Source organism: Falco rusticolus, chromosome 10 (genome assembly GCF_015220075.1).
Source record: "Falco rusticolus isolate bFalRus1 chromosome 10, bFalRus1.pri, whole genome shotgun sequence".
NCBI classification, from domain to species: domain Eukaryota; kingdom Metazoa; phylum Chordata; class Aves; order Falconiformes; family Falconidae; genus Falco; species Falco rusticolus.
Window position 1 is genome coordinate 30,604,606 of NC_051196.1, and position 24,518 is coordinate 30,629,123.

General features: G+C 39.5%; 1 protein-coding gene across 7 annotated transcripts in view; it reads right to left on the bottom strand.

The window, feature by feature from the left end:
* The window catches only part of STAU1 (staufen double-stranded RNA binding protein 1), a 32,837-nt gene extending 8,649 nt beyond the window's left edge, over positions 1-24,188 (bottom strand). For 2 of the 7 annotated variants that reach the window (XM_037401996.1, XM_037401999.1), the window contains exons 1-9: positions 24,015-24,188; positions 18,191-18,257; positions 13,329-13,605; positions 12,375-12,499; positions 10,217-10,373; positions 8,567-8,705; positions 7,676-7,841; positions 2,020-2,118; positions 439-669 (exon numbers count right to left, since the gene is read on the bottom strand). In XM_037401996.1, coding sequence (XP_037257893.1) covers positions 439-669; positions 2,020-2,118; positions 7,676-7,841; positions 8,567-8,705; positions 10,217-10,373; positions 12,375-12,499; positions 13,329-13,521 — 1,110 coding nt within the window. In that variant the 5' untranslated portion in view covers positions 13,522-13,605; positions 18,191-18,257; positions 24,015-24,188. Of the gene's footprint in view, positions 1-438; positions 670-2,019; positions 2,119-7,675; positions 7,842-8,566; positions 8,706-10,216; positions 10,387-12,374; positions 12,500-13,328; positions 13,606-18,190; positions 18,258-24,014 lie in introns of those variants that run through there. The other 5 variants (XM_037401998.1, XM_037401997.1, XM_037402001.1 and 2 more) reach the window with 5 other exon arrangements.
* Between the last annotated feature and the right edge of the window lie 330 nt (positions 24,189-24,518).

Below are 24,518 nucleotides of genomic sequence, written 5' to 3' on the forward strand. Positions count from 1 at the left end.
ACTCATCTCTAGAATTTTAAAAAAACTGAAATAAAAGTTGTTTAATGAAACTGTCACAGGCAAAGAGAAACACTCAAATTATTTGGCTCTGCTGTCACAGTTGACCACATATAACCTACCACTGGTAATAGTTTTACAAGTTCTAATCCTGCTATATTAGAAGGGACAGGCTTGCAGGAGAACTTGCACAAGCAAAATCATGCAAAACCCAAAGCTGTAAAGTCTAAGGCTTGAAAGTCAGAGCTTCATTTTTATGTGCCACTTATTTTTTATAAGGTTTCTCTTTTATCCTGAATTTACTGTGGAAGCAAAATATAATTTCATTTGTAGTACCAAACTGCTGATAAATGTTGAGCAGTTGAAGAGTGTTTACTATTACCTCAGAAATGCCTTCTCATCTGATGATTATTATTAACAGGCAGATTTCCAGTCTCTTACCTTCACTATTGACTTTGTTTTCTTTTTGATTCGTGGCTTCATTTTCTCAACCGTAGGAAGGGGTGGCAATTTTTTCAGTTCTTCTAGGACTGCTATTGCAGCATTTTTCTTTGAGATCTTCTTGCTCTTTCCTTCACCTTCACCCATGAATTCTCCAACTGACACCTTGGTTACAAAGCTCTTCATATGGGGAGGCCCACTTTCCTTGGTCACCTGTTTCAGAGGGAAAAACTGAGTGAAAGCGTGATAAACACATATTAAAAATGGTAGGGCACATTGTTTACAGCAAACTTCTCTCAAGAACTATGGATAAAGAGTTTTTACATTCTCATACAATCCAGAAAGTAGAGATGTAAATCATACTCTAATAACATAATCCCACCCAAACCAAATATACGCGTACTTTAAGAACATCAGATGCAGCAAGCAGTAAACAGTATTTAAATGTAAGTCATTAACCCATCTTACTTAATTTACTGATGCACCCTTTCAATATTAAAATATGACTGTTCTATTTCATCAGTGTGTACTGCCACACAATTAACATCACCTCATTAAATACATCACGTTACGGTAATAGAACACTGCAGAGAAAGCAATTCTTTAGGATCCAGCATTTTAGTTCAGAAATCAAGAATTCTGGAGACATCCAAGAGATAGCTGCCTACTACAGATTTAATCTTCTAACTCCATTGATAACACGTCATACTTCAAAATATCCATAAAGTCAAAAAGTAAGAACGAATTAAGAACTTCCACCACAACTGGCTTTGTGTGACTATATTTTTACCAGTGATGCTCAGGCTAATCTGCAATAATTGAAAGCTTCATGGCAAATTTCATAGAATGGTTTTAGAAGCAATTTAGCTACACACCATTGCATTTTCTTACTATAAGAATTCAGATAGTTGACTTAAATGTTACTCTGCCAGCTCAGGAAAGCAGCATGATAAATTAATATTTTAGTGAAACAGAGATGCTCCTATGGAAGCTATTGATTTAAGATAAGTAAAACGATCAAGGAGGGGCAAAGAGGCAGCAAGCAGCCAGGCCAAAGGGAAAGGAAAGTAAGATGCACATGAGGTCACCTCATGGCAAGAAAAGAAACCTATTTGTGAGATTCTGCAACTTGCGGGTAGTCCATATCAGTGTTTAATTAAGCAAATACTTCCATAAATGTCTTTCAGAGTGAGCTATGCTCTTTTGCCTCGACTCTGCACTTCAATGTTCTAACCATTATGTGGAGTTGTGTTTTATTTGTTCGCTGTAATACTGATTTTTCAAAAAGCTTGGAAAAAAGATTGCACAGACAACCACAGCATAGCTGTTCACTCATGTTATGATTTTAGTGCATGAATATGTGAACAGGTGGATTTTTCTTTTTACCATAAAGTAAATGGTACTTCACTTTACCATATAAACGCCAAGACAATCAGGGTGACTGTCAAAAGTAAAAGTGTATCCACAACTAACAAGACATGTTAAAAGTCAGTTGTTCGGGTTATCTAGAAGAAACTCAACTTAATGTGTACCCTTAATATTCTAATAAAAACAAATCTAAAGCTTGTAAAATAAACATACCTCAAAATTCACAGGCAAGTTCCTTTTAAGTGCAATCTCAAAAACTTGGCTTATTTCAGATTTATTGAGATTTTCATCATCTGGTTCTTTTCCGTTAACCTAAAAGAAGCATACTCTATTTAAAATAAAGATCCTATTAAATTGAATTTTATCCATCCAACCAGTTTACTGAACTTTCAAAATTTTAAGTAGTCTAACCTTGACTGCCATTTTACGTGAATGTGTAGAAATGCAGCACACATACTACAGAATTGAAACTTAAAAAGCTTATTTAAGGTGTATGTGTAAAAGCTAGCAAACCTTCATATTTTCACGTGCTCGTTACAGGAAAGAACAAATGGAATAAGGGCCAATAGGTTTAAAAATCTATTTATATAAAAACAAACTGAAGTGTTAAATGAACCGATTTCCAAATGGAAGTACCTTTATGAAATACAATTTTCATATACTGATTGGACATTTGTACCAAAAGCACTAAAGACAGTATCAGATAAGAGAAAGGGCAGGAAAAATAAAGATTCTGAGAATGGGACCAATGTGAATAAAGGATGGCTAATTAGATCCTGGCATAGCCCTGTCTTTTAACATGCTCCCTTGTAAGTGCTTTGTCTACAGAAATTTTTTTTTTTTCTCATCTGAAGAACATACTATCAGGAACTTGCCTTATATCAAATGGTGTACATCTCTGAGAACTTACACCTGCTAGGAGGACAGCAGTGCCAGGTGAAGCTTACCTACAGGCACTTCTACGTATCTCCAGGTAAAATTTTGATTGTGATTCCAAAAATGTCTTCACTGATGTTGGGATCAACATGAACTAAGAGGCATGGTAACAGCAACAGAGAAATTTTAAGACTAAGTGTCCAGCAGTGATATTGGAAAGATTATGATAAAGATGAACAGCAACAATTTCACCAATTATATCATGCCACAATACTAGTTATGCAACCAGGTAACAAAAATGATTTAAAGATTTTATTGGAGCAGCAGAAATATGCTAGAGAGCTCTCATTGATTAAAGCTAGTTTTGATGGTAGCAAGCATCCCCAATGTCTGTTACTAACAAGCCAGATTAAAACACGAGGAAATTTTTTTCCCACCACCTTAAGCAGGCTCTTCCCATCTCAGAAAAAAAAAAAAAAATTAGTAAAATTCATCTGTGGTTTTCACTCCTCCCACTGTCCCATCAAATTTCACAATGTTCTTATGGGTTGACCTTGTATTTCAGGTTTGGGCTGCGAACAGTTCAAAGAGCACATACAGCCCAACACCCTTTCACAACCGGTAACATCCGCGACTTCTGATCCCACTACTCTATCCAGTCTCCACAGCCTCTACGCAGAGGTGTACATAAAGCAAACTTCAGGTCTGTGAAAACTGAGACCACATGATGGCACCAATCCCACAGGAGCGAGGCAGATGCACTGTGCATTACACTGCATGAGAAACGTGGAGGCAACACCTACGCTAGAGGAACCATACTATACCTCAGCAGAAGGCACAACGCAGGTAAAAATTGTCAAAACCAAGATTGAATACAGGAGTCAAAAGTCTTGATCATCATATTCTAAAACCTATTTCAAATGCAATTGGTAAGTTCAAAAGGAATAGCATCATACACCCAGAAAAATATTTGAACTACTAAGGTCTTATTTTATTACAGTCTATGTGTTATAGCAAGTTTACTACCAGCATCTATAGGAATGATCTGTCACTACCCTTACTGTCAAAAAATTAGCACAATCATTTTATTTACAAGTATTTTTCCCCTCCTTGTAACTTCAGATATATTCTAGTTTTTCAGATTCCACCATTTTTCCTTACGAAGGTGACCAGGACTTCTCTTTATTGAGTTAGATTTTTCCCATTTAATACCCTTCCAATACAATACAAATAAATAGTATGAAATTATTTGCTCTATTACGGTATATATTCTTGACATATTCCAAGTGTGTTCACACGGTGTAAAATACAGGTACTTTTCTTCAATACCTTTATCTAAAAAGAGTAAATTAATAGCAAAATAACAATTAACAGCTATTCTATTGATTCCTTTGCCTCTACTTGAGTTCTGGATCAGTTTATTTTATAAATAAAAAATAATCATATACACACACTCTCTTTACTCTTTCCCTGCACCCATCAAGGCAGATCATCTATAAAGTCTGCTTGTAAAGTAGTTTGCACATATGCATAGACTAAATTCTCCAAGGAATCTACGCTACTAAATCAGAATGAGACCACAAATATAAGCATTTAATGCTCTTAGCTCTCATCAAATTCTTAAAATCCATCTCTAACAAGTGAAAAAAAAAGTCACAGAAGGAAACAAAAGCAATAGATTAAAAAACTCCCAAGCAAACTGCAAAAGTAATATACTCCTTTAAAAGGGATTCACCCTTTTCTAGGAACTCTTTCAACATGCACTTCTTCAAAGACTGCTTATAAGCAAAATTACGAAAACCAGTGGAGTTGCTGATAAGAACGACGTTGATTTCAACATAGCTATCAGTCTGACTATATTCTTCCACGTTAAGGGTATAAAGAGCAACTGCTATTTACCAAACAAGTGGGCAAAAAACATAGAAGAAATTCTGGTTTTCGTGTCTTCAGGTAAAAGTTAGAATTCCTGTCTGAGAACTGTGCTAGAAAGCATAGCCGCCTATGTTTTCAAAGCTTTAAAATCAATGCTTTATTATCTCTGTCTTTGAATATGCAAAGTAACACCATCCTGTGACTTGTCAGTGTGTCTCAACTCCAGCAGTCGGACCAATTTAGGCTGGTCCTTTGGAGGTCTCCTACTACAGCCTCCCACTCAAAGCAGAGCAGACTGAAATTAAATTGGGTTGTTCAGGCAGGACTTTGTCCAGTTGAGAGCTATGGTCATTCTTACCCTTAAAGCCCAAGAATTTTATTCAGCAATTTCTTCTTAGAATCACACAGTCATTTAGCTTGGAAAGGACCTTTAAGATCACCGAGTCCAACCATTATTAAGCACTGAATATTTTCTAATTTAAAAATACAAGACTAAAATCCTGTAAATACAACAATCTTAAAAAAAAACTTACAAAATTACACCCTCCCCCCCAAAATACAAAAGTTCAAGTTTAAGTACATTCTGTTTACACAGACACACACAAATGGGATATATAAAATTACATACATTTAAAAGGAAAATTACTGGCAACATCAAATGACAGGTAGGAAGTATCAGGATTATGTCTGCTTGTGAAATCAATTTGTCTCCACTGTATCCATGCATTATAAAACATCCCTTACGCTACCATATCCTTCAAGGACCTTGCCTCACTGAATGCAAGAGCGAACAGTGCTCACTTAGCAGTAAAATCTTCCTTATTTTATCTTCCTCTAGCCTAGTGCAAAATGCTGTTACAAAAACAGCAGTTCCCTCAGACATTCCTAAAACTACAGTATTTGAAAGCCACAAATATTCACAAACTTAGCATTTAAATACCAAACGTTAAATTAAGATCTGATTTATCCGAGTACTTATTATAAAACAGTACTCTCTGTTCAAAGGATTGCTCTCCTTAGGCATAGCTGCATTTCTTCCTGTTCATTCTGTAGAGAAGTCAAATATAAATAGAAAAAATAACATGAGAAATGCATGTTTCTTGTGAAACGTATAGCAGGGTCAAGGCAGCACTCAGCTCCCAGCAAGCCTGCAACTATTTTATTAATAAAATAATTATCCCTTCGTGCAATCTCTTGCATCATTCACAACAGTATTTCCCTTATCACGTCACTAAAAAATAAAATTAAAAAAAAAAAAGGAGCGATTCTGTAGGTTTATTTCCTTCACCTCTCAATTTACACCCCTTACATGAGATATCCTATAGAAAAGGATACGTGGTCATGTAAAGACAATTGCAGCGCGTGTTCTTAAGACCTCATATATTACTCAACATTAAACAAAACTCCACAAATATTCAGAAAGCCACTTGTACAGAAGCATTTCTAAAAAAGTGAACAGAAAATAATTCACTTGCATGTGATCCTATTATTTTCTGCAGAGTTTGACTCCTTGGATCCAGTACACAGAACTTTGCTACCTGAGGCAGAAAAGTGGCTGATGACAGTAGTTACCTTTTACAAGGGAGAGTGCAAAAAGAGGAGGTTACACACCACTGAAACAGAATGACAATACTCAGGAATTTGGGGTTCCCCCGCACCGACTGGGAACATTCCCCGCAGGCTTGCCCTCTCCTGCATGAAGACCTCCAGCTTGTCCCTGACCACACTCTGCCTATCACCAGTTCCAGATTTCGGTACAGAACTCATCTCCACTCTTTCAGCCTCTATTCCCAGTATCACTCTCTTCTCCCCAACAACATGTGTACTCCCTTGACCCTTAGTAGCCTCCATCACCCAATAATCTACATTCCTCCAGGAGAGCCTTCTGTCACCTGAACCACCACCATGGCCTCCTAGGCCTCCTACCTGAACCACCAGGTCCAGTGGTTTTGCCCAATTATCTGGGCAATGTTCTCTCCTGCAAACACACTTAAAGTTGTAACTCAGTGTTCCTTAGTTTCACAACACATTTCCTCAGTCCTCTTGCTCTGCCATTCCTGGTAGTTCCCAGTTATTTTTTTTTTTTCTCCTAGCCTGAGAACCCTTGTTACCTTCTTGCCCAATTCTTCATTTTCGACCTTTCTCAGCACATAGCCAGACTCCGTATCCAGCAAGTTCTCACGCTCCCCAGATTGTAAGTTATCCATCTAACCTTCACTCCCCGTTCCTCACCTCTCCAGCAATGCCATAGTCTCTCTTGCTTCTAGGTTTGTATTGCATGGCCTTCTCCTCAACACGATCTAGATGCCAGCAAGGAGTACATCAACAGATCTCTTGCTCTTAGTTCTAACGTCAAGCCTTCGTAACTCAAACAGGTGTAATATGCCCGTAAGGGAAAGACTAAATACACTCTCTGTAGTAGTCACTGGCCAGTCAGCCAGCACATACGGAGGGGGTGCCCGCATCCAGCCAGCCCCGGAAGCTGTAATGCGTGTGCACGCAATGAGACGTTCTGTCTAAAGCAACTTAACAAAACAGCATCAAAAAATACCAGTAAGAGGGTCTTGGAATGGAAAATGCTGGGCAGTCACAAATATACGGAGAGATAAGAATTTGCTTTTTACATTCACACCAAGATGTGCACATGAGTTCATGACTTCCACAAACTTCCTGCTCTTCTAGAGCTTCCATGGCTTCTCCAAAAGCACACAGGAATTTTGCCCAGGAAGCAAACCTATGTCTGATTTCTGATGTCTGATTTCTGTGTTGCCCATACTGGAATGCAAGTACCCCATTTACACACTTCTACAGAACTTTGTATATGATCTGTACCTGGTAAGTTCCTATCTATGCTTCCAGTGCTCATATCTGACAGAGGTCTATAGCATTGCTGTGGAAAAATATGACAGCAAAAGAATTAACAACTTCATTTGGGAAAACTCTAGTTCCATAGAAATTTATGTTTTTAAATCAAACTGTGTCTATTAACACAAGTAGGTCAACACTACTACACAGAATTAAATTTCACAACTGTCACCTTCCTCTCAATAAGGAAAAAAATCTGCAATATTATCTCAGTTTCTTAGCAATTTATGCTTACAATACTAAGATTAATTCCCACCTCAGGTTTCTCAGGCAAGGGCTCATTCTGCAGAACTTTCAGTGCTTTAGCAGCTGCATCGTGCTTAGCAGCTTGTCTTGTTCTTCCTTTCCCATGGAATTGCTGCCCTCCAATTGAAAGCTCAACTTGATAAAGTAAGGGCCCAACAGGAAATGGGTAAAAGTACCTGCCCAGAAAGAGAAAGAAATAAGCAAACAGTTTGGCCTACAAAGGACACAGAAGTGTAAGTTATACACGGATGAGTCTCTTGGATATTAGTAACCACGACTCAGCACCGAAGCAGTAGTATTAAAAAGCCGAATTTTGTTTTAAAGTCTACAAGATTTTAGGGAGACACTTTTGAAACAGAGTATCAACATTTCTTATTTTACAATACCAACACATTTCTAAGGAACTAAAATAAAGACAATGTAACTAGGCTTTTACAGACTTGGCAGGTCAGTAAGTTTTGAATTCTCAATTCCTATGCCCATATAAAATTCTTTCAACTGAAGCTTTAATTTAAATAGCTTTAGAAAAAGAATCAAACTGTTTTATTCACTTCTGCTTTTACACAGAAAGGAAATGCAAGAAATATTTAGCTATTTACTTCATGACGCTTGCTATATCTGAATGTCCTCAAAACCACTTAATCATTTGGTTCAGTTCCCTTTTTCCAATCCTTCCTCTCCCCCCAAAGAAAAAACCCATAAATAAGACAAATTGCAGATATTAATGGGGTGTACTTATCAAAACCTTTTGCCTCATAAGCTGGCTACGTTTCAAGCTGAGTACCCCTTTAAGGGATGTCATACCTGCAGCTAGTTTTCAGAATATAGCATCAAAGCAGTCGGACAAAGTGAAAGGTCAAAGATATGAGACTGCAAAAACAAAAAATTAAACAATACATACCGTGGAGGATAAGTACCACCTCTCATAGTGTAGTTGTAAGTGGATCTCATCCCTGTATAAGGATCGATAGGTTTGTACATAGGTTTCTTTCCCAGCTTCATGCAAAGTGCATTTAACTCCACTGTGGGGGTTACACTGTCTAAATAAAAAGGAATATAAAAAGAGTTGTCCAACTGTCACAAGGAACTGAAAAAATCTAAACTCTTACGCTGCCCCAAAGCAGACAAAAACGAGCTCAAGATTTGCCACATGCAGTATCTTAAAATGAATGAATTCCGAACAGAAATGGTAATGAACACAAAGAAAGTCAGTCTATATGATGCATATTAAATTAACAGCTTAGCAGAGCTGTGACAAATCCTGTTAGAAAAAAGTGATTTTTTAAATTTTGCTTTAAACTTGTGAAGCTTTCAATTTGTTTATTTTTACATTTAATTTTTTGTTTTCTCTTGACCTAAGAAGTGTTTTTATGACTCTTCACTTTCAAATTGCAGCCGGACTTTCCAAAGGAAGGTATATTACTAACTCAGGCTATAAACATTTCTCTCAATGCAGATACCGTGTGGATGAAGAACTGACTCCCTGACTACTCTTATTTAAAAAAAACCACAGTCATGTAAAGGGTCATTTTTTTCTATCACAGGCCTCACTGGCTCAAAAACCAGTGTGTACTGTAGTTAAAAGGCAATTGCCAAAAGAAAATTAAATGATGGCACAGATTCACAGACAAAATAAGTAATTACTAGCTTCTACTCTTTTCATATTGACTGTACAAAGTGTTTCTAAAGAAAGAATTTAGGTGATACCAGAATACAACTGGCACAAAAGGTAAGTTTTCACCTTTGCTGAACATACCAATGCTATCCCAATAGCTTTGAATTCAAGTGACTGAGAGTAAATGCTAAACAAGCACCCACGCAGCTGAGATATGAAGCTAGTTCATACTTAATTTTACATTGTAAATGTACCTTAAAAGCAATCTTATTACTAAGTTCCCTAAACACAGTGAACTACAACTTAAATGCTTTTATACAAATCAACATGTATTATTATTTGAAGTACAAATGATGCAAATTCCAAAGTTCTGATCAAATTCCTCAACACAAATTTAAAAGTTTCAGGTTTTAGGTTTGGGTTTTTTTTTAATTTGCCTTTTTTTTAAGCAAATATTTCCAAAGAAATCTTTATTGTGAAACTTCTGAATTATCCTGTCAGAATTGCCAAACACATTCATCTGCCCATGCAGAAGATTATTCTTTGCTGTGACCAAATTCCTCATGGTTTTTTGTTTCTTGGGTTTTTTTATGTTTGGAATTTTTTTTAACTTAGTTTTCCTCTTTTTAAGATTAGGATAAACATCTTTTCCAGGATTTCACCAAGTGTTACCAGACAGTAAGTTAAGCAGCCTGAATGACTTGATGGGAAAACCCTACACTTCTAACTTGTTAATGTGACGATTTTTATCATGTTGCCTACAACAATCAAAGATTAAATCAAGGTTTGTTCTCACAAAACCTGACAAATGCCATTGTTAAATACACAGAATCACAGTTTTTATTCATCCTTATGCAACTGTAAAATACATACCAAAACTAGAAAGGTGTAAACTATATTTTTATTTTTTTAAAATCGGTTTGTTGTGGCATATACCTGGATTCTTGCCTTCACTACGAGATGGACGAGCCGTAGGCTTAGGGAATTTTGTCCCTTCCAAAGCTTTGGCAGCTGCCGCATGTTGCGCTTTTTTAATACTAGTTCCTTCAGCTTCCCAGTGCTGGTCCCCAAGAGTCAGTTGCACTGTAAACACCTCAAAAATAGAAAACATGAATTTTATTATGAGCTGCTTCAGAATTCACATAATCTATTAGTCCCTCTTATACAAAACAATGAGTTTTTTAGGATGCAAAAGTTGAGAATATGGTAATCAAAGCTTTCCACAACTACCATGTCATCTCCAGATTTTAAACACTTTGGACATTGATAGGAGTTCCCCGATTACCAAATTAAGAATTTCACAGTAATTGTAGCTAGCAAGTATCCTGTGCACTGCACGACATCGTATAGGCTAAAAAAAAAAAAAAAAAAAAGACACGATGTGTACAGAGGTGGCAGCTACATGGACAGCTGGGGTGCCAACATTACTCGGAATGGCAGCCTTGAAATTCAGACTTTACATAACTCAATTCTTGCTTTAATACTGTTGGGTTTTTTTAATGGTGTTTTTCAGAAGTTTGAAGAAAAGTAAGTTCACACTGCACCATAAAAGCTTCTACATGTCCACAGGTGAGCACAAGCCTATGTGATTATAGAGCAAAGTTCTGTGGCACTTCTTTTTAAGTATGTGGGATAAGGAAGGATATATATTGCCCTAAATTTTCACAAATTAATCAGACATCAGCAAGCCAAGGTCTCTCTAGTAATTAAATTAAGTTTAATTTCAATCAGAATGAAAACACAACTGAACAGATGCTCTGAACGTTATTCCAATACTTCTTGTAAGTTCAGAGCTTGCCTCCTTTGCACACTGAAGCTGACATTATACTTATTTTGGACAAAAGATTTTTAGTTCTTGACATTATTCAATTCCAAGGCAATTCCTCTAACACAACAAACACTGCTCCAGGAAACACCTTACGGAGACAAAGTCAGATTAGACGCATCCCAGGCTGATCTTCCTTGTATGCCCTGACCTCAGTTCTCCTACAATAAGAGATCTTCAGTGAGGATTAAGAAGTTCAGTAATGCCAAGTCCCTTCTTCAGTGTTCTTTGAAGTAATACAAACTGCCTGTATATTTGTTGCATTCCCGAGAAACCACCTCTCTGCATATGAACAGAACACCAAAGGAATTGTATATTACCGAGATTTTGACACATTGTAAAAAATATGCCACGATACGGGATGCATCCACATGCCGGTCTACCCTAGGCATTCATATATTCCCACTGTGAAGAACTAAAGACCATTTTGCTAAAATAACTGTTCCAGAACAGATGAATGTTCAGTGCTGTTCAATCATACTGTACTTCAGGCATCAAAGAACATATCTCAAGACCTTTGTTTTCCAAATAATGGCCAATTAGGACAGAAAGGTTCACTTTATTTACAACCAAAACAGAGCAACAGCCAAGCAATGTTCAATTATGATGTGCATAAGAGAGAACAACTCTTAATTTTAAGTAGTAAAACTTATCCCAGCATGTCAACAAATACAGATTTGTACCTTGCCAAGTACATAGACACAAAAGCACTACAACTCCTTATAGAGCATTCTTCCTAAAGAAATGTAATTGCCATAAATCTTCCAGCATCTCATGAGCCAATGTGGACTAAGGAACTATTTTAATCATTTAAAGTTGGTGGGATTCATCTCAAAACATTAATATGCACCACAGGAAGAACACAGAAAATTTGCAGAACAGGCAAGACATAGGACAAAAGCTTAACATCATACTAGAAGGTGACTGTATAAAGATCATCCATACTTAATACAAAATTTTCTAGCAAAGGATGCAACGGACAAACCTTGCTTTATTAAAGTCAAAGTATCTCGCAATGGAGCTAACATAAATCACTCTTGAAAAAAGGTAAGTAGTAGGTAAGTTCAACCTCTATGTATGTTGGAAAATCAACTTTTTAGTACATATGTAACAGCTTCACACTTCCCTACCATTGGTACTGAGGTGAGCTTCCCATTCCTCTCTATTAATTCTGTATGACCTTGCACCAAAAGCATATACTTTGCCTTTCCACTTAAGAAAATGAAAGAGCATGAACAGCAGCAATAAGACACTTATATTCATATTTACCTTAGAATGAGCTGGACCTTGCTCACTCAAAAGCTTATACTCAGGCTGAATCTTGTTGAAACGGGCTAACTCATTCACAAGACACATCGGGGTTTTCTCTTTGGGGTTTGCCATGTTTGAAGGAGCTGAAAGATTACAGAAAATCAGATAAATGAACAGGTAGCTATGAACGGCACTACAATTCTTAATAATAATAATAATAAAAAAAGTATCTAATTGTCTTAGCATTTTGTTGTCTGTAATACACCACTTCTCAGAAAAGATTTGCTGGAATAGACAGCTCTGCTTATTAGCCAAACTGGCAACAATCTTCTGAACATTGGGATTTCCAAGCAATGTGCATGCCTAAAAGAGCATCATTAAATGTAATGTTTTAATGCAAACCAGAAGCATTAAGTTAGCAGACTTCTGTGTTTAGCTTGCATATTATGTAGTACATTTCAAGAAGCAAATCTTCGAAGTATTCATCACGGTCACTTGCTTTAAATAATTTCAAAAGACAGTTAATTTCTTCTTCCTTCTCCTATTTTCCCCTATTACCTATTTTTTATTCATTACCTTTTATTTGCTCTATTATATTTTATTAGCACAATACAGTTATCACTAAACCAGTCATAAAAGAACTAAAGATAATAGAAATAAACAAACTATTTCAAACCACACTGTTTTTATAATTAAAAAAAGCTACTTGTAGAAAAGATGGATAGCAATGTTCTAAAAATTCAATGCTATACAATTTAAAATAATTCTTTACTATTACAAACACTTCAATTAATTATCAGGACTTCATGGAAAAGTATGCCTCAAGACAGATTTCATTCAATAGGGAGAAAGCATTACAAGCTGCTGTAAGTTGGATAAATACTGTTTGTAAAGTATTTGTAGGTGCAAGACATCAGGATATCAAGCCAAACTGTAAGAATATATACACTTATTGAGAGACATTCATCTCACCTGCAGCTGCGTTGGTGGATGTAACTGATGCAGAGGGTAAAGCAGAGTTTTGGATAGGTCTACCTGCATTTTCAGAGGGCAAAGAACTAGTAGTAGAGGGAATACTCAGAGGCTGTGAAAGAGATGGGGTTTTATTCAATATTTGGCTCCCTGCAAGGGCAGCAGAAGGATTCTGAATTTGGACTTGAGACATGTTCACTTCCAGCCAGAGCAAATTACTGTAGGTAAACAGCTTTGAATGCAGGCAAACTCAGTGTGGTGAAGCCAAATTGCTGACCTAAAATGTAAAGACAAAAAAAAGTTTATACTAAATATTTAGCATCCTCTAACCAACAATCTATTGAAATTATTTCTCCATCAGCAAAAAGGGAAAAGGGGAAAAAGTGTTCAACTGAGGATCCATTGTTTCCATTAGCAGCATATTTCAATCTATATGCTAGACATTTAAATTTCATATTTCTTTCATTTATAGAGAAGCTTTATTTGTGCTTGTTCATTTAAGATAACTATCCATCTGTTTTCCCCATCACTGAATCCACTTACAAGGCAAACCCAGTTACTTGAACTGATAGCCACTGCTTACACACTAAACAAAGAGCCGCTTTCATGCACAGATTACACTTCATGCATTCTACCATTTGAAGCTGAAGTTTTTAACTCTGAAGGGCAAGCAATAAATGCAGTCTTTACCAAAAACTATTTAAAGCACGCACCCTTTATTATAATCATATACTTTTCCCCCAGGATCATCAAGAAGAATGCCCAGCCATTTCTAAGGGGGGCACAACCCATGTCCAGCAGAAAATGCCGAAGTAGCTATGACTGGAAAAAGCGAAGGTGTAGAGTTCAAAAACTTTACAAGCTACATGTGTTTTGAAGGTTATTTCTATTTAAGTCAGAACGTGTCGCAGTTCAAGTACCAATTTAGAGTTATTTGGCCTTGGAACACTGCAAACAAGTGTTGAAAGTGCTCATAGGCATCTATGTTCATTTAAGAAAAAGCACTTCCAAGCGATGAAGTCAATGTGAAGTACTGTGATAGGTCGTTCCTCCCCTGACAAATTAGTACTAGATTTCTCTTACACATGGATGCAACATTAGCTTCGTGCTCAGACAGTTAAGCCTAAATATACACTAACAGATTGCAGTTTGAAGGCTATCATTTCTGCCAGAGCTCAGCTGCCCATATCTGCTTACGATCCACATATCAATTTATTTATTAAAAATAAATTTTACAGCCAAGTAAATAATTTTCTCACACAAAGGTGCACACACACTGGCCACCTACAGATTTTATTACAGCAGCAAACAAAGGTTTATTCTTTCATAATTTAGAGAAGGAGAAGAGAAATCACTGCTCCAGATACCACCAGGGAGCTATTTGTAGCAACACAACTCCACTAGTGCTCTGTAAGCTTCAAATTCTGAACCTGTGAATGGACTTCCAAATGTAAGAGGAGCAGCAATGAGTCAGAGTGAAGTTTTTAGTCATTTACTGACAAAACAAACCTAAGAGGAGAACCCAGGTTCATACATACATGGATACAAAGACTGATTTATTTATTAAGTAAGAGGAAAGAAGCTACTGGGAAACAAGAGATACAGCAACACATCTACCATCTGGAATATTTTTACTTTGAAAAAACATCACAAACACGTCAGGCTCACCACAATGCCAGCTGGATAACTTTGTTTTTTATTACAGAGCAAAACGAGTTCAGAAGACCTTTATGTAGATTATACTCAAACCAAAGCTTGTATTTGACTACTAAATTTGCAGGAGTTCCACGCATAGGGTGCACTGTTACTGTGAAAATGGTATTAGAAAGCCTACCTAAAGGAACTCAAAGAAGTTGTAAGACAAAGATGAAAAGTATGTAGAGTAACACTCCAGGGCAATAATTTTATAATCACTAAGTTTCATTCCCAGGAGCATCACTACAAACACTGAAAATTTTCAAACATAATACAACAATAATAATAATTGCCTGGAAAAGACTCAGAGTCTTGCAGTACAATAAAAAAAGCTAATTCTCCTTTCCTGCTGAAGTGCAATGCCCTTCAAAGTAACTGAAGTTAAACAGTTCCTAATCCGCACATTTTGAGAAGACGACACCAAAAGTCTTTAATTTCAAGTCAGGATCTTTCATATCATGCTGGAAAGGAAGTCTGAAATGTTTTCCAGAACGCTCTGCCTACAAGTACTTCTTTTAAAGCAAAGCACTATCCTTCATTTATTTGCCTTCCCCTGGTTTTAGGGAACATGGAATTCCAGCTCCAAAATCCAGAGGTTCAGGTGGTTTTCTAGTCATACAATGCAGAGAAGAACAGTACACCAATCCCTAGTAATTTTTTTTTCCCAAGATGGGAAGTCCCTGACAAGGATATTATTAGTTCACTTTCTATATTTACGGCAGAGTACTAGAGAACCTCACCGCCGTACAGCTCAGGCTGCTCTCTGCCCAGCTCCCTCTCCATTAAGAGTTCCAGCCATCAGTTCTCAGCCTGAAAAAGCTTTTCTTCAAACACCTCTGGTTAGAGTAATACTCAGGACAGACAATTCAGCCGTTATTCACAAGAATCTACGCAGACTTTGAGGTCACATCCTAGTGCTTGAAACAATAAGGTTTTGGAAACTGATCCAACTTTGAATAGGCTTCAGCTGTGCACATTTGATGACCAGACAAAAAAAATTGCTGTAGACACATCTACAGCTCGTAACCTGCTGCTTCTCAGCAGAGACCAACTGCCCAGCTTCTTCAGCAGGCTGGCTGCCCAGTCACATCAAAACGGACTAGTATGGGCCTAGGGAAGTGTCTGATACACGCCTTGCTGGAATACGCTACATGCCCTCCCCCAACCTTTCAACAAACTGGAAGAGTTCAGCCTTTGTGTACCTTCTGGGAATCCAGAAGACTTCCAACCTCGCAAGAAACCAAATATCGAGAGTTTGAGCACAACTCCCTTCATGTAGGTGTAAGATGGTAACAATCCACCCACCTTTCTTTGCAAAATGCTTTGCAATTACAAATGTAGCCACGATTTGATGACCAAAATCACCATACAAATACATGGCTGCTGGAGCCATTAATTCAGCAAGAGAAAGGATGTACTCAACTGGATCATGTCAGTGCTCCCTTCCACGAACGTTTCTAAAGACGGTGGAAAGAAAAGCTGCAATACCTAACTGAAAATTCATTGTAAGGAATCCATAAGCTATATCTTTATTTGAAATAGAAATCTGAAACCTGTAGAACACAATGCTGTTCAAGGTTTATCCCCAAGACATTCAAGTAGCTGACTACTTTGTCACAGCTGAACAGAACTTTTTTACCAGGAAGAGAACTGATTTGCAATGACAATAAAGCGTTTCCAACAAATGCATCATTTTTAACCAAAGTTAATATAATGTTTGTTTCTACATAAATTCCTACATAATTTCTACACAAATTGCTACGGCATCATGTTTTTCTCTCCTTCACTAATACATCAATCTCACGTTTTTATATTCAGATCAAAAGCTGAATCCGTATCCTGTAAGTTATCACCAATTCAGAACTATTTCAGAGTTCATGAGATTGAATTGAGGCAGAACCAAAGCAACGTAGGCATTAAAAACATCTTGTGAATTGCTGAAATTGCACTTTACAAATTTCTGACAGTTTAAGACACTAGGTAGTAACTTACAAGATTGTACCTTACAAGTTTATATATATAGAATATTTAGTTTGCTTTTTAAAAGCATTCAGCTTACACTATGACAAGCAACTTCAAAGAACAGTCTGACAAAATAAAGTGGAATTTTGTTTGTATTTTTTCAGCCACCTGTGAAGTTTATGATACTGTAGTTCATTTGTGTGATGTATTTCACTAGGGTATAAGAACCCACTGTCCATCACTGCACATTTAATTATAGGTTATTTGGGGATTATAAAAGGGTTTACAGTGCTTTTACAAAGTAATATAAACTCTACCCTGTAACAGGCTTACAAAATTCTAACTATCCAAGAAAAAGCACCACAATCTTGAAAGTTGAGGCTAACAGCTTACAAAAGGCTGTTTCAGTGGATAAACAAAGAGATGTCAGAATTTTGGGTGATTTTTCTATGTAATCTGGGTTTCTTTTAAGACAAATACTAGTACAAACAACTGACCCCTGCACAACACTTGAGGCATTGCTAGAACTTAAAACCACTCACAAACATGGAACGGTAAGTGAATGAACAAATGTATTATTCACACCGCCTTAGCTAGCAGCTAACCATATAACTTGCTCCTTTCCCACCCTTCCACACTTACTTCTTGCTAACTCAGGCATTAGTATTTTAAATTTTATTGAGACAGTGTTGTGCTAGAATATTACCCTTATGATGGTAATGGCTGCCATCAAACAATTAATTCAATGACCTATGGACAACAACAAACTTAGAGATGGATTTTCAAATAACAGAGCACTGTTCCCCACTCCAGTTTTTAGACTTGTATTTTCTTTTGGCACATCAATGGCTGGAATAGTCCCAGAAATTTTGAATACATTAAAATGCTAAGTTCAGTAGTCACTAAGGTAACCAAAGGGCAAGCAAAGAAACGCACAAAGACACGAACATAGTCTCAGTACACTCAGCCAAAAATAAATTAAATTCTTCCTATATAAAAGAAAGAATGTAGTATTTTCAGATAAAAGTTCTCTTGGGTCTTTTTTGTGTTATAAATCTCAAAGGTGTTGCAGATAGAAGCCAGAGGATCAAACAAAACCCAGACCCTTCCTGTGGATAATCATGTTCTACCACAGCTCGTGGTTTCTTTAATATGATGCAAATAAAAGGTAAGAAACTTTAATGTTTTAAGTAAGTTTCCTGTACCTTTAGGAGATCCAGAGAGTGAAGATTTGGATTTAGTTCTGAATAGGATATTTATGATGGAGAATGCCTAAAAGGAAAAATAGAGAGTTAGCATTTTGCTTCCTAAAGCTACAAAAAGATCTTCTGTAGTAAATGTGTCACCACTACATTGAGTTGCCTCAGCTGTTTAGATGACAAGAATTTGTATGACCGTTAAATTCCCACTGACAGACTGCTCAACACAGCTATGTTTTTCCAAGCAGAAATTTTAACATGATCCAAGAACCTTCTTCCCTTGCTCCTTCCCCAAATGCAAGTAACTTTTCTTACACAAACTGTGGAATCTCACAATAGTGCTCTTTTCAGGATTCTAAGAGTCATTTGCAAATTTTCTTTCTGTAGTAAGGCTTCTAGTTCTGTAGAAGTTAACCTTCTTCGTAACAGCCCTAGAGATCAGCTACTGAAATTAGAGCCAGACCTTATTTCACAAAGCCAAACCAAAAGCAAGCCACTAACCTGAGAAACTCTGGCAGCTATTAACTGTACATATCTGATATAAATTTTACCTTTTGGCTACATTTCCACTCTAACAATTGCACTTATAAATAGGGATATAAAAAATAAACCTAATTAAAACCATTTTAAAATAAAATTGTTTCAGTACTGCATATGAAACCTGTCACTGCATGGACTGCTTTAAATGGAAATCAAAACGTATTTTATTCTGCTTACAAATATAGCACGAAGTGTTTAATCCTTCTTTTCCATGACTAAAGCCAACTGCACGCAGATGCAAGCAACATTACTACCAGCAACAAAATGGGTAAGAACTCAAGCTTGATTAGGGTTAGAAGAGGACGTAGATAAGCTCTTGAATTTACTTCAGCCAGCCATTTCAAAATCCTATAACAAATCTTGGAGAAGTCCTACAGAACAGATGAGGATACTGAGCCTGAAAAAGGTAGACACTGCACCTGCTTTTTTAACTGGAGACTGAAGAAGGAAGACAAGAGGATTACACTACTGTCAGTTCAGCTTTTCTTCTAGAAGTTTTTCTGGAGGCTTAATTAAGCACCTGGAAAACAAGGAAATGGATAATACTTCCAGGTGGGATCAAACCCAAGTTGTATAAAGATGACTAAATTTTCTCCAGCCATCTCTGGTGGTCTAACCAGGCTCAAAAATGAATCACTTGATCCCAGCAGGAACAAATGCAAGGTTCTGACCAGGCACTGTCTGCCGATCAAATGCAGGACAGAAAACCCATCAACTGACACCAGCAGCGTGGAAGAAGTTACAACCAACATAACATCATTAACTAACACAAGGCAATGCTGACAGGGTCTTTTAGAAAAAATAATCATCGCACTGAGATACAGAAATGGAAAAATAGCCTGAGAGATATCCGCAGTAGTCATTCTGCTCTGTACTCAGTGTAACTGAACCCTCGGCCGGAGCACTGCATCCTCACATGGGTACCATGCTTCAAGACAGATGTGCACCCAGTTAGCAAAAAAAAAGCAGGAAAAGCAGAAAACACTCAACTTTAGAAAAATATAACCTGTAAGAAAACCACTAAAGGAGCTGGGCTTGTATATGCTGAAGAGGAGAGGGCTGGCTGGGGCCTGACAACCAGCAGTCTTCAAGCACATATAAGGTTTTTTGAGTGGAAAAGAATAATCTGTTCTTCACGCTTAAAGTGACAGAACTAGAAGCAAGAGGCTTAAAAGTGCATCAAAAAAATGCTTTCCGATAGTAATAGTTGCAATGAACTATACTGCCTTGGGCGAGAGAGGTGACTTCACTGTTAGTAAACTTCATGGAATTGATAAACATCCACTTAGAACGAAGCTGGCACACCTGACACCTCAGAGGGATGGACCACTTCATTCCCTGGAGTCCCTCCCAGCCCAGATTCCCACGACTGTGAACGCGCTTTCGTGTACCCGACTCTAACAGCACATTTCCACCCCCTACCCAGGGAAGACAACTGCCTTGTTAAACAACAGGTTTGGCAAGAAGGGGGATCTCACATGGGTCCCACCACAGACTTGCTCTGAACAATGATAAACTACTTGAAAATACAAGAGAGACTAATTCCTCAAAGAAACAGGTTTTATTCATTGTCAGGACCAGAATATGGAAAGATATCCTGTTCCTTAGGATGCACACGTTTGGAAGGCTGGAAGTTAGGACTTTCTCATTATGCTACTTGTTACAAACTTGCACGTGTAGCCCATTGAAACCTTCTTTGCATTCATTCAGAATGTACCAGCTCCAGGCAGGGAGGGCTTTTTATGGAATGGGAACAGAGTAGAATGAGGAACAGAATAGATGCCAGATAAAACCATCAAGACTCAAATTACAAGGACTTTTTGACATCACCAAACTAAAAAACATTTCATAAAAAATATCCAAGAAAAAGTTTTAGCTATAGGAAATGAGGTTTTAAATTAAGCATTAATTTCTTCCCGAAAAGCGGATGCTACACAACATGGTGCATCTGAACAGTTACTGACCCTTCAGTCAGACAGCATGGAAGATTAATTGTTCCTTATCAAGAACAAACGCTCTTCTCTAAGCAGGAAAGTTCGTTTATCCCTATTTCACAGACAGGCAACTAGAACACAAACCTCAAGTCCCATCCCTGCAAAAGGATGTAGGTATCCGAGGCGGGGGCTAGGCAGAACTGAAACTACTAAACCAACCCTGGAACACACAACATTTACTCACTAAGCCCTGTGTCACCTGGATTTTTACATGCATGTACTCTATTGCCACTCAATGTCAACCAACCCTCATCTGGGCAAAAGCGCAGCACTGCAGTAGCGCTTATCTGCCACGCAGGAACAATCTGCTGAGCTGGTCTGACAGAGGCGGCCAATCCCCCACCGCTCAAATCAGAATTTACAGGCACATCAAAGACAGACCCACTATCCAACAACATCATTTTCACCTGTTGTTTGCAGACTGGGGAATATTACATTATTGTGCATTCATTACCTAGAGAAAATATTGGTTGGAAAGATTCCCTCTCTCCTCCCTTTTTAAAAATGGGGTTTAAGTAACTCAAATGTGGTGGCTGAGGCTCTTTTGTCCCAGACCCAACCATTTCAGAGCATGAAGAATAAATTTCCACAAATTCTAGGAGTTTTGTTCAGATGGTTCATTTCCTAATATACATTTGAAAAACCTACATCAGTGGTAACTTTGCAATATACAGCATAGAATTTTAAAGCATCTGACTGCTGCAACAGTGTTTAAGAACATCTAGCTATTTACAGCTGGAAACTCTAAATAAATATACTTGTTACCAACCAAGATAAAAAAAGACCACAAATTTTACAGACTTCAGGCTGTTTACATGAAATGTAAACCACTAGCTAAACAATGTTTTTTTCTTAGATAAATCTTCTTCTACAATATTTGGGCAAGGCAAAGTGCATCTCAAAGGCAATGTTCACTGTACAAAAAGATGATGCTCTTTTTGAGTACTGGTAAGATGAATTTTCAAGGGTAGAAATGGTAAATATTAAGCAAATCTGTTTGGGAGCCAAACCATGGATTATTAATAAGAGAACAGGTGATGAAAAGCTAAAATTTGAAAGTAAAATCTGAAGGAAAAGAGGGAACTAGCAGATGTACACATAAACAAGACAGTTCGAAACATAATGCAAAATAATAAACCAGAGAGTGATAAGTCAATCATGAATAAAGATAAATGCTTAAAGGCTTACTTATAGCTGAATCAGTTAGTACTGTGACAAAATATTTAATGATTTTTTTTCCTGCTGTAGGACAGGTCAAAAAAAGCCCACTGACACTGATTACAGTTGACATGGCAATCAGTGCACAGATCTCTATTGTTCCAGCTGCAGCTTCAAGAACTTGTAACAAAATAATCAACTCCTCAGCAAGGATCCCAGCAAAGGAATTAAAAAAAATTTTTTTGAAAGTTCCTATGTCTTCAGAATAACGTTGCTGTTCTTCAGTAAGACCTGAAAGGCACAGAGCAGTTTTCAGTTTTGCTCTGACTTTGTATGGCTACATCACCTCAAATTTATTTCAATCTATGAGTACTTTAATTTTGCCACAAAATAAGCAATACTTTGACTGACTGGTACTGACAGCGGAAAAATTATTTATAAGCATTATGAAAAATTTCAAAGAAAGAAAGAGTGGCTGTTTAAAATAATAATAGTAATTGTGTCTTGCATGCATCCTTTAAGAAGAGTTTTGAAACAAGATTTGCATCCAACATCAGAATACAGAAAATACAGTAAATAAATCAATCTATTGGCTCTTTAAATTTTCAACAAGATGTGACAGACAACCAGGGAAGATCTCTGTAAAAGTCTGAACATACAAATTTGTTGCACATGTGAGATGATCAACAGACAAATCAGAGATCACTGTATTACATCATAGCTATAGCCGCATCATTAAAACTCAAGTTTTGATGTTCACTGGTATTTGAAAAAAATACATTTTTGCCAGTTTGAGCAAGGGAACTCTGTTGTACGCTTGCATGCCCCAATTGGAAGAAAGAAGATTTTATAAATATACTATTCCAAAAGCAGACAAAGGACTTCATTCAGATATTTTATTTCACTGCTATATATACACCTAGCCTCCATTTAGATTCCAAATTATGTTCCGCCAAGGTCTGCCTTAAACCTGCCAGAAAAGCAATGACAAAAATACCCCAACAGATGAATTAAATCAGAAAAATGGCTGTCAACACTACTAGCTACAGTATCACCTAGACAGACAACCCAAAGGAATCAAACCCAGGATAACCTCTACGACAGATAAAGGCAGCGTAAAGATTTAAAAGGAACTTGTTGCTGTTACCATCTCCTGAAAACCCGGCGTTGTGATCAAAAAACAGTGAAAAGAAAAGTGAGACTGGTGCAGTGATGGCTGCCAAACCCAGTGGGCAAGGAGGAGAAAGTGTGATGATGCCAGTGTTCAGAAAGCAAGCTAATGCTGCTAATACCAGCTGTCTCCGTGTTTACACTGTCATCTGTACCGGGAGAAGGCTGGGGGTGTCTCCTGCTGCTGTCACCGTATCGATGCCTTTTATCAGAACAATCAGACAAGTCTAGTTCAGTCTCAGGAGTTTTGCCACCGAGATCGTGTGCCCCTGGGACCCCGCAGCCCGCCCGCTGTCACCCGCCCGGGCCGCCTGCAGCAGGATGGCTGCGACCACCTTCTCCGAGGGGCTCAGAGCCGGCCGCGCTGCGACCCCCCGCCCTGTTCCTGGGGGGGCCCGAGGCACCACTGTCACCCTCCAAGGCGATACGGGGATCCTGGCCACAGAAGGACCGCCAGCCCCGCCGCCAGCCCGGTCCGGCAGCCCTCCGGGAGCGCAGCCCCGCCGCTCTCACCCCCCCGACCACCGGCCGCCCCCCGCTCTCGCCCCTGGGGCCCGGGGCGCTGCGGCCCTCGGGCGGGCAGGGGCCCCGCGCTGCCCCCGCCACGGCCCCATCGAGGCTCGGGGGGGCGGCCCCGCGGCTCACCCGCCGCGTCCTGCCCCGCTCCCCCGCGGCGGGCCCCGTCAGGCGGTGGGGAAGGGGCTGGGGGCTGCCCGCCCGGCCCGCCGCCGCCCCGGGAGCCGGGCAAAGCCCCGGACGGGGGGGGGGGGGGGGGGGGGGGGGGAGCGGGGGGGTGAGGAGGGAGCAGCGGCGGGACGGGCCCGCCCGCCGCGGGGGCTGTCCCCTCCCCCACAGCCCCGCCGGCACGGCTCGGCGCGGCCCCCGCTAGGCCCCGCCGCCGCCGCCGTCGCCACCCCCCGCCCCGCCGCCTCGGCGCCGGGGGGAGCCCGGGCCGCCTCCCCCCTCACCTGGCTGCCTGGGCTGCGGCTCCCGGGCCGGCTGGTGGTGCGGGCCAGCGGGCGGCTCAGTCCATGGGCCGGGTCCCGGGGGGGGGCCGGGGGGCGACCGCGGCAGCGGAGGGAGGCGGCGGGCACAGGGCAAACACTAAAGAGAATGAGCGGGGCCAGCTCCGGCCGGGAGGAAGTGACGGCACCGCGCCCGTAGCCAATCGAAGGCGGCCGAGCCCCCACGGGCACCGCCCCCCTCCGCGCTCTCAGCCAATGGGCGCGGGCACCGGCTGGGAGCACCGCCCCCTTCCCGGCGACTACAAGTCCCGGCGTGCCCTGCGGAGGAGCCGCAGCCCTCCTCGGGGCGGGGGGACTACAGCTCCCGGCGTGCCCCGCGCGGCAGCAGCGTCGTGCCCAGCCAAGATGGAGGTGCCGGAGGGCGACAGCAGGCCGGGCCGCTTCGCCGCCGCGCTGCTGCGGGGCCGCTCCCGCCACCGTCCCCGGGGGCTGGCCCCATCCCCGCCC